At 39.5% G+C, this 11,399-nt stretch overlaps 1 protein-coding gene and 1 pseudogene across 1 annotated transcript; one reads left to right on the top strand and one right to left on the bottom strand.

Moving 5' to 3' along the window:
• Window positions 1–803: 803 nt before the first annotated feature.
• Window positions 804–2,180, bottom strand: LOC149211723 (putative protein phosphatase 2C 2 pseudogene; annotated as a pseudogene).
• Window positions 2,181–8,394: 6,214 nt separating this feature from the next.
• On the top strand, window positions 8,395–9,660 carry LOC149211722 (uncharacterized). The gene has a single exon (XM_089388465.1). The coding sequence runs from the start codon at window positions 8,395–8,397 to the stop codon at window positions 9,658–9,660; it is 1,266 nt and encodes a 421-aa protein (XP_089244591.1).
• Window positions 9,661–11,399: the final 1,739 nt, after the last annotated feature.

The following is an 11,399-nucleotide window of genomic DNA, read 5'->3' as shown; positions in this document are numbered from 1 at the left end:
TGTATTAGATGATAAATCTAGGGATTTGAAACAATGTCTTAATACTTATGATTTAATGTAGTGAAATATATTTTATTATAACAATCATTGCAAAAGACAAAGTAACATTATTCCTACTTAAAATATCCATATTGATAAATTGTTTGCATTCTAAAACTCACAATAGTTGTAGCAGATGATAAATCAAGGGATTTGAAACAATGTCTTAATACTTGTGATTTAATGTAGTGAAATATATTACATTATAATAATAATTGCAAAAAACTAATATTATCCCAAATAAAAATCCATATTGATAAAATTTTTAGATTCTAAGTCCTTGGATTATGGACCATATTTACTGAAACTTATTCTAAAGTGTAATCTTCTTTCTACCTAGTTCACTAGTTTGTTTCAATCCACATTGAAAAATTAATATTAGTGATGTATGCAAACTCCAAATCCCATCGTACTCACTAAAACTTATTCCATTCACTGAGTGTTATGCGTTCAACAACAATTGCTTTTGAAGTAGTTTCAAAGTAAAATTGAAACTACATTGACTAGACCTACCCTATAACAACATATAATTATTACTGCCACCAAATTTTTTTATATGATGTTAGATGTATATGTCAAATGCAGTAGTAAATTCTTATGGCCTTGCCTTGAGAAACTTAAACATGATGGTGAAAAGTGAAAAGGGATTGGACCCGGTACAGGGTGTGATCGTTTTAATGTCTGCAACACCCATGTTGGGTCAGCTGGGTGTAACTAGTCTACTCTGTTGATGGTATCCCTCCGCTCGGTTCACCTCACACTGTCTAAATCTCTTTCATGCAAAAATGTGGCAGTTGTACTATCATCACACTAATATCATCTTGAGATTTTCTGGTTACTGCTACTTCTACAAGCGTTTTGCAAGCAACCAGAGGGCCTTCTGCTAATGGTAAAAAATTAGGTTGCTTCTCGACGCAGAAAGGCCTGGCAATATCCACTGCTTCCTGATTGCTTACTTTATTCCAGATCCCATCTGATGCCAAAATTAAAAATTCACAATCAGATGTAATTTCAATCTTTCTCGTCTCTGGTTCAGCGGTTATCCATTCTTTCAAGTGTGAATCCCCTATTGCCCTAGATACAGCCAGAGATCCCTGAACTCGCCAAACTCCATGGCGGAGCTCCACAATTCCTCCCAAATTTTCTATCCGTTGTCGCTCGTCCTCCCTTCCAGCTCGATGATCACATGTAAGGGCTTCAGCAGCGCTCTCTCTGCTCATAACTGCTCGACAATCCCCAGCATTGGAAACCACTAAGTTACCACCTTTAATCAGAGCGGTCACACAAGCAGTACCGCTGCCAACCTCCTGCTTCAAAAACTCAGCATCTGTTGTTAAGTATCCAGCTTTAACGGCCTGCTTAAGAAAGTCCTCGGTTTCATCTTCCATGCTGTGCATAGCGTCCACAATATTCTGCCCAAGATTTTCGGCAGTGAAAGCTGCAGCTTTCTGACCACCATGACCATCGAACGCACCAAAAAAGGCCTGTCTGGAATCACCGAGAACATTGACAATGGCTTTGTGGGTATCCTCCATCAATTCTCGCGGACCTTTTTTGCGCGAAACTGCATAATGAGTACCCTCCTCATTCACCTCCTTAGGCTGCTCCACTGCCGGGCACGGCGCGTTTAGGCCCGACAGCTGCAGCGGAATATCCAGCCTCTGCGGTCGTTTCCTTTTGAGAGCAGGCAAAGGGAACCTGCGGACATTCGAACCATTATCCTCCGAGACATTGACACAAGAAGGGAAAGGCCTCTTGGCCTGGCTATCCCCGCTCTCGATCCACAGCATATTTTCGTCCCTGATGGTTAAAACAGGCCTCAGCGGAGACCACACACAATTTGCGTGGATGCCGCTGCTCCTGGGCGTCTGGAAACCATGATTCCTTGGGGAAGCTGCCCATATCTCAATACCAGAATTGTGTATAGAGGGAGAATTCACTGCTATAATGCAAGCCATGTTAACAATCTGTGGATCTGCTGGCGATGATGGTGAACTTTGTTGATACCTTCGGAAACCTTTGTATTCTTGTTGCCCTATCACAGGATCTCTGCAACGGTGATAAATAAATGAACTCTTCTCTCGTTTCAATTCAGTTGAATATGTCTCTCCGAACCTGTTAAACATAGACGATTCCAGCATTCTTATAGCGTTCAATCGTTTCATATGAGACGAGATTTTGGAAAAAGTCGAGTTTTCAATTATCCAGCGTGTGCCCAGTCAATTATCCACTTACTACAAACGTCTATGTTCCTCATGATTGAAAAATTCTATATCATTTAATGAGTCTATGTCCCTCATGATTGAAAAATTCTATATCATTTATATGTCCACTTGGCATATCGCTTCTGCATTCTGGAGTCCAGAATTGGAGATCAAGTTAATTTAATTGTCGTAGAGTAGAAACTCAATTAACGCCCGGCTTCTTAGAGTCGAATCAGCCTGAGATTTGTGTTCCACTGTTAGATGAGCCAACCTTTTTGTCTACCTGCTGAGGTCAATTGAGTTTTTCATGCAATGTGAGTGCTATTATTGTTGATTTGATCCAATATCTTTAACTTTTACTTTTATTGTTTGGATTTACAAGTAATTGATTTATGCAAAAAAAAATTATTTGGTTATTTTTAACAGGACCAGCTCTCACAATTTGCAGGTATGTATGCAGATCATGCAGAGGGACGTTCAGTTGTTCCAGATTAATGTAATGATCAGTTGTTCAAGACTAATGTACGAAAAGCTTGTAGCCCAGCATTAGGAGGATCAATCTACGAATCAATTGGTTAAAGTACGCATAGAAATAGCTTCCTTCCCGGTATGCACCCTACCCATCGTTTTTTCTACAGTCTCTGTATTATCGTACATTGCGCTCTACCATGCCGTGAATTTTTTAATTAAAACTTGGAAATTATTTAGAGCTTTGCTAGGGTTTACTATTTAAAAAATTCAGTGGTTGGAATCTATTATTATTTTTATTTTAGCAAAAAGTAGGATTAGTTTAACTTTGGCTAAGAATATATACCATGTGCAATGTGTAGCTTCTGAGGTGACTTAGTGTGTAGAGCTTATAGTGGTGACAGAATTCCACTACCACCAAAGTCAAGGGGGTGGGCCGTGGGGGATGGTAATGGATGCCAGGGTCAGGCGGGTACGTCCACCAATACACTATTGGATCACGAACTTGGTATTGTCAAATATAGTGACTATGTCCAAGTCTACTTCCCATGTGCGCTCAAAGTCTAGATATGCTATAATATGACATCAATCAATGAACTTATTAAGTCTCACATGCTTTATTATATTATTATCGTTCGTGAATTTAGTCTCGGTAAGCCGTATGTGTTAGGAGAGTGTTTCCAGAATTTTCCGGAAGTTGCAGAAATCGGTTTTTTTTTTTTCCAAAATGGTTTAAAATTTAAAATTTATTAATAATAAGATTTAAAATTTAGTAATTGTATTGATATTAAGATTTTTTAATAATATTATGTGTTATTAGTAAAGTTTAATAACAGAGTTGATGTAAGTTAATGATGGTCATTGATGATGTGTTATAATATAAAATTAGTAAAATAACATTATGTTAATTTGGAAAGATAATTAGAGATGTAATCATATATATACATATTCAAATTTATTATGAATTGGTTTTTCAAGTATATAATTTTTATTTACAGGAATTATGTGAAATTTGAGTTTTCTAAACTGGTATATATTATTTTTCATACAAAATATAATGTACATGTTTCCATTTCTCTAGCGATTGACTATCTAAATGATGGAATCTTGCTATAAAAGCTTGTGGAATTGTAGAAAACATATTGTTCTTTTGCACAACAAAATTTGCAATCTTAATTTTATATATTTTTAATTTATGGAAGTCATTATATCTTTGAAATTATAAGGCCCTCTATTAGTACAACTTAAAAGGGTCTTACAATTATCAAACATTCCTTCCCTTTTTACATTATAGGTCTTAAAGTCCTCTAGTGCACCATATAATTTTTTTTCCCAAATAGTGAACGCCCTTATGAGTCATAAGAGAAATAAACGAGGGATGTATTTTAAGATTTTGACCTATTAATTTAAAAAATAAATGAGGGATAGATAGATAGATAGATAGTAGACTCTATATGGGTATATTTCAAAAATTATGATGTTTGTATGTTTTTGCAGTGCAAACCACTAGATTCATGATCATGAACCTATATCCAAATTAACCAAGTTGTCGTGCATGTTTGATTCCTACTCAGAAATATTCAAATTCCAAAAAATATGTGTACATTAATAATGCATGTGTGTTCTTGGTGTCAAGAATGTATGCACACTTATAGTACTATGAGCTTGCACACATTCATGTAGCTGGTGACTTTAATACATGGAAGATCATTGAGGTGGTTTTTGTAGGGTGGGGAGGGTGAAAGAGGGGGGGATATAGGGGCCAAAGGAGAGAAAGAAGGAGAAAAGTAGAGAGAGAGCGGGGTGTGGGGAAGAATGAGTTAGTGTGAATTGGTTGTGGTGGGTTTAAGGAGGAGGGGAGGGTGAGAAAGGGAGGGATAAAGGTGCCAAGGAGGGAGAGAAAGGGAGATGTGGAAAAGAATGAGTTGGTGAGGGTAGAGAGTGTGTGAGAGTCAAAAAGAAGTGAGAGATTAGGGAAGAGGGTCGGGAAGGGAGTGGAAGGATGATATTTTTGGTTGACATGGGGAGGAAGAGAGAGACAAATTTGGAGGGGGGTGTTGTGAATGTGTGTATGCGTGTGTGTGTGTGTGTGGATGAGAGAGAGAGAGAGAGAGGAAGGGTGAGCGATAGTGAGATGATATGAGGGAGAAGAGAATGAAAGAGGGGGAGCAAGTGAGGGAGGGAGAAGAGAATGAGAGAGGGGGAGCAAGTGAGGGAGGGAGAGATAGAGAAGGAGAAAGAGAGAGAGAGATACAGAGAGAGATGGAGGTTTTTGTGAAGAACACACTAAGTGAGGGAGGTAGGGAGGGATAGAGAAATAATGTAAGGGGGAGATTGAAAGGAGGGAGAAAAGAGTATGGAGAGTGAGAGGAAGAGGAAGGAGAAGTGTGTATGAGAGAGAGAGATATGGAAAGAGAGAGAGAGTGAGGAGGGAGACAGCGAGAGAGAGAGAGAGAGAGAGAGAAGGACATAAGGTGGACTTAGAAACAAAGTTGGAGGGGGGAGAGAAAAAGAGAGAGGGAGAGGGAGAAAGAGAGAGAGAGAGAGTTAGAGGGGGATTGTTGTGAATTACAGACTAAAGGAGGGAGGGAGTGAGGGATAGAGAAATAGAGGGAGGGGGGTGGAGGGGAGAGAGAGAGAGGATGGAGTGTGATTAAAGGAGGCGGGGGGGAGAAATAGGTAAATATGGAGAGAGAGAGAGAGAGAGAGAGAAACAAGAAGATAGGGAGGAAAGTAGTGTGAGGGGGAAAGAGGGTGGGGGGGTATTATTGTGAATTGTAGACTAAGGTAGGAAGGGGGAGGGAGTAGGGTGAAGGAGATAGAGAAAGGATGGAGAGTGATAAAAAGAGAGAAGAAGAGGGAGAGAGAGAGAGAGAGAGAGAGAGAGAGAGAGAGAGAGAGAAAGAGAGTTGTTATGAAGTACAGACTTAGTGAGGGAAGGAGCAGGGAGAGAGAGAGGGAATGGAGAGAGATAAAAAGAGGGGGGGGAGACAGTGGGGTGGAGAGACGAAGAGACAAATAAGAAGATAGAGAGGAAAGGGGCATGGGGGGGAGAGGGGGAAGAAGAGAGAGACAAAGAGAGAGAGTGAGACACACACACACATAGAGCGAGAGAGAGAGAGACGTGGGGGAGAGAGGGTGGAGAGTGATAGAGATGGAGAGAGAGTGGGAGAAGAGATGGAAGAGAGGTGGAGATAGAAAGTGAGAGAGGACAAGGAGAGAGAGTGTGTGTGATGGGGGAGAGAGGAATATATGTAGAGAAAGGGAGTGAGAGAAGCAGAAAAAGACAAATATACGAATCTGTAAATAGAAATTGAGAGATAAAAAGTGGGGAGAAGAGAGAGAGAGGAGAGAGAGAATGAGAGAAGTGAGAGAGGGATAGAGTGAAAGAAGAGGCTAAGAAGGAAGCATAGTATAACACCCTCCTCCCACATCTACCCAAGTAATCGACCAATTGAGGTAAATATGTGGCGAGAGGCTACTATGATGGGATTCAACCTCCTAGGTGACCTTAAGGAAGTGGAATCGATGGAAACATACCACACAAAGCTTCCACATCAGCAACAAAACTCCAAAGAGCCATCCCAACCACTGAGGTAGCCAACTCCTAAGACCAACTAAAGTTTTATACAAACAAAGCGTCTTTGGTATAGATTTATACATTAATATAAAGAGTCTCATAAACCAGTTGTTCTTACTGATTTTGTTTTTCAATTTGAATGGATCGTTGAGGTTCTTAACTTCATTTATTGAATTATTTATGATATCATTAAGCATTTAGGAAAAACTATTATAGGCCTCTTCTTTGTGTGAACTTTAAACACTCTGTCATTACTATCATTTACTATAGTAACTTATTTACTTTTTCATAGAATCATAGGACACATGTGCCCATGTATAATGATAACCACAATCAATATATAAATTAGGAAAATATCGGTTAGATGCATCACAGATATATTAAAAACAACTCATATTACACTTGTTATTTATCCATATCTATTACAATGACAATTGTGGCATAAGCCATTAATTGGAAATGGAAATCATACAATATTTATCTTTTTTGTCTGCAGTAAAACTGAATCTGGCCCTCTATCCACCTCATCTCTTCCAAATGTCTCTCTTTCTTTTCGAACAAGTGTCATGTCCCTCCCTTACTACTGCATCCTTACTCTTGCACTCAATCCATAACTTTTGTTCCCTTTTGCTCCTTGTATTATTTCAAGCACGCATGAGCCTAAATATTTTCCTAAGACCATTTAATTTCACATACCATCCCTTTTACTTCATGGACCACTAAGCCTTTAACGCATATCGTCAAGTTCAAGTTTCTTTTTTTGCACAATAAATTGTATCATCCCTACCAGGAATTCTCCATTTCTAGCTCTACAATCCATGTCCTTAGACTTAGTCACTTCTTTGTTTTGTTATTCCAAAGATTACAATATATGTACATTATTTTTACAATGCAGCTCATATTAGAACCTTTTGTGAGACTATGGCATAGACAATAAAACTCTTGAAAACTAATAAGCATGAAATACCATTTTCTACTATCTATTCTATTCTTGTTCGTTAATATGATGCAAAGTGGAGAAAATGTCAAAATGCTCTAACTTTTTACTTATTTGTTTTGGCAAATAAATTATATATCAAACTAATAACTTTAAATATCACTACACAATTAAACCAAAAAGACAACACAAATATCATTTTGCAAAAAGATAGCTAAAAGTAATTCTTGCAAAAAAAAGCTTGTTAATGAGCTCAAGAAAAAAAAATATTATCAAAACGTCATATTTTTCTTCAATTAAGAACAATCTATAAAATTACACTTAGAAATTAAGATTTAATACTTTGAAATAAAAAACTAAAATGAAATAATTTGGTATTAATTTCCAAATACTTAGACTTATTTTTTATTTTGCAAATAGTTAGGTATCAATTTTCCATATATATAAAGTTGAGGAAGTTCAACTTCTTCTTTATACATAACATCATAACTAAATAAATTAAAAACTGCATACACATAAATCATTATATAAATAAGAAATGACATATCACTACATAACTCTAGCTTCATATTAAACAAGATGTGTGAAAATTTTCATCTATCTATAGTATCAACACTTCTATGCGCAAATGCAACACATGTACAGTGAATTATTTTTTTTGTAATACCAACGTCCATGCTTTGGTACACGCTGAAAAGGTCTAAATTCCTTCCCATCAAAGAATTATATATGGTTTATGTCGCCAATTGTTTCTTTGTGTCCCCATAATACTTGGAGGACGATCCTAAACTCAAACGGGTTTATCGTCCAAGTATACGGGTTGATTCATGAAATTGGTAATGTGTGTAGTCCATCAGCCCCAACTCAGCTAAAAACATAACAGTCCGTAAGAAGCAGAAAGGAGGAAGCCGCCATTTCAGGGGCAGAACAATTGCTACTGATTATGGCATTACAAACCTATCCCTGGTCGAAGTCCCAGTCATAGATTCTGCTGACCCCCGGCCACTTAGAGCATGTATGGTTGGTCAGTCTTCAAAATGACCTTTTTGACCTCTTTAAACATCAGGGGTTTGGGCGCCCTCCCTAAATTTCTGGCGCTAAAGGAGATTTTTGTATCAGCTCACTCCCGTATTATTTTCATTCAGGAAACAATGCATTCTAGCAAAATGTCCATAGACTTTTTCAGAAGAATGTTTTCGTCCTGGTACATGGTTGCATCTGATGCTGAAGGTTTGTCGGGTGGTCTGGCTGTGTTGTGGGACCCGACATGGGTCAAAGCTAAAGCTTTTAAATGTTGTGCAGGCATTTTAATCTCAGCAAATGTCAGGGGACAATCAAAGATGCTTAACATCTTGAACATTTATGCACCCTACAAGAACAGGTCATCCTTCTGGGACTTGTTATTTGCTTCCGGGATTCTAGACATTGAATCACTGCTGATCTCTGGTGATCTCAACGCCACTCTAAACTCAGACGAATGCTGGGGCAACTGTAGAAAGAATGACTCCATTGCTGATAGACTCCGCTCCGAATTTCTGTACAGGAATTTAGTCGATGTCATTCCTTGTAAAATGACTCCAACATGGGATAATTGCAGATCCGGTCCAGCTTTTATCGCCAAGAGACTTGATCGCTTCATCATTAATGCTAGTATCATTGCCGAATGGGGTATGCCAGCTGCTAGAACTGGAAATGACCACACATCGGACCACCGCCCCATTTTTCTTGACTGGCTGGAACCTCAACATAGATTGGGCTACTCCTTCAAATTTAACAGGGTCTATTTGTCTGATGAATCCTTCAATGAAGCCATAACAAAGAGATGGAAGGAATTAAAGCAGTCTGAAGCGCTCTCCTTCTCCTCCTTCCGTGAAAAGATCCAATCCTTAAGGAAGGTGGCAAAGGAATGGTCGATTAAACAGAAGAAGAAGGATAAACAGGATCTAATGGCCATTAAAAAGGATTTAAATGCCCTCTCTGATGCAGCCAATTTCGACAGCCTATCTTTTGAACAAAAAACTCTTTTCAGATCACTGGAGAAAAGGAAACAAGAGTTATTGCAAAAGGAGGAGTCATCGTGGAGACTCAAAAGCAGGGTGGTTTGGCTCAAGGAGGGCGATCGCAATACAAAGTTTTTTCACCATTTTGCAAATGCAAGGAGATGCAAAAATTCTATTTGGAGAATTCAAGATGGTAGCGGAGGCTTCTTATTTTCCCAGCATGAAATTTCGATGGAAGCCACGAGGTATTTTCAGAATCAATACAAGCGGCGGATGACTGATATATCTGATGTCTTCTGGGCGATTGACCAAGTGCCTCTTATGTTTGATGAAGAGGCTAATTCTCAATTTTTCAAACCCATCTCCGAAGAGGAACTGCATGGCGCTATCAAGAAGTTCAAAAAGGACAAATGTCCCGGACCAGATGGCTAGTCGATCGAGTTCTTTGCGCATTTTTATGATATGTTTAAAGAAGACCTATTGGGGATGGTGGATGCCACTCGTATTTCTGGGAACATAAACAACGCTTTCACCGCGACTTTCATTGCTTTAATTCCCAAAAAGGAGAGCTCCGATTCCTTTGCGGACTTCAGGCCCATCGCATTATGCAACATCCTTTTTAAAATTATATCAAAAATAATCGCTGAGAGAATGAAACCTGTTCTCAATGCCTTCATCTCCAAGGATCAACATGCTTTTTTATCGAACAGGAACATTCTTGATGCAGTTCCTTCGACACAGGAGTGTTTATATTCTGTCTCATCCAAAAACACTGATGCCGCTTTTCTTAAGATTGATCTGGAGAAGGCTTACGATTGTGTTGATTGGGGATTTCTCAGGATTCTTCTTGCAAAAATTGGACTGAGGACGCAAGGAATCAATTGGGTGATGGCATGTGTCGAAAACGTGTCATATTCTGTTATCATCAACGGCATCCCATCATCCTTTTTTCAGGCGGAGAGAGGGTTGCGACAGGGCTGTCCTCTCTCTCCCCTACTCTTTATCCTTGTCATGAATTCTCTTAGCTCACAGATCAACAAAGCTGTTGCTGACAAGCGATGTCTACCGATCAAGATCTGTAAGAATATCTCTCTTTCTCACAACCTGTTTGTTGATGACATCCTTATCTGTGCCATGCTTCAAAAATCTAGCTGGCTCTGTCTCAATGAGATCTTTCTGAAGTTTCAGTCAGCAACAGGGTTGGTCATAAACAAGATCAAATCTATGTTGTATCACAATGGCACTAATCAGGAGCTGGCTCAATGGATTGCCGCGTTATTTGGCATTAATCTGGCATCTATAATGGAGGGTTTTAGATATTTGGGTTTCCTCCTCAAACCAAAAGGGAACCGGCAACAGGACTGGTTATGGCTCATTGACCGATTCTATAACAAGATCTCAAGATGGGAGATGTGTTTCCTTTCGCTGGGAGGCAGGCTCATCCTCGTTCAATCCGTCCTTTCTCATCTTGCAGTCTATTGGGCTCATCTATATTTCCTCCCGGCTTCCATAATTAGAAAAATTGTTTCTCTGTCTGCTAATTTTCTTTGGGGCGGTAAATCCCACCAATCAAAAATCCATTTGGTAAAAATGGTCTCCATCACAAGACCGAAGCGGGATGGCGGTTGGGGCCTATTACATATGAGGTCATTCGGCATGGCCCTCCTATGTAAGTCTTTGCACAGAGGCATCTTTGGGGACGGCATTTGGAGCTCAATCATAAAGCAAAAATATTTGAAAGGTAGGCCGATCGCCCACTGGTTCAGAAGGCTGTCCCTCGGCTCTAAGATAGGGTCCGCCATATGGCTCAGCCTCAGAAAGGTTCGGCTGCTCTTTATGTCTTTCTTAAAATGGTCTTTTTTTTCCGGTTCTGGCATCCTACTTGGTATCGACCCAACTATTTATGGACTGGAGTCTTCGCTCACCCCCGAGCTCATATCATTTCTACACTCGAAGGGGATCTTTACGTGGAATAAATTGATCCGATCCTGGTCGTCTTCTTCGCCAATCTGGAGGGATGGGGATGACCTTGGCTTGCCCCTTTCTCTTCGGTCCACATGGTCTGCTGCTGTTAATTGTTTCGAAGGGAAAGGTATTTCCCAAACAGGTTTCAAAGATGAATTAGTCTGGTCGATGGGGACTTCCAGCCGGCTCGCGCGCGTCAAAGACAT

This window comes from Pinus tabuliformis, chromosome 1_1, assembly GCF_031772625.1.
Source record: "Pinus tabuliformis cultivar Carrire ecotype Pingquan chromosome 1_1, CPIR1, whole genome shotgun sequence".
In the NCBI taxonomy this organism is placed as follows: Eukaryota; Viridiplantae; Streptophyta; class Pinopsida; order Pinales; family Pinaceae; genus Pinus; species Pinus tabuliformis.
This window is presented reverse-complemented; position numbering and strand designations above follow the sequence as displayed.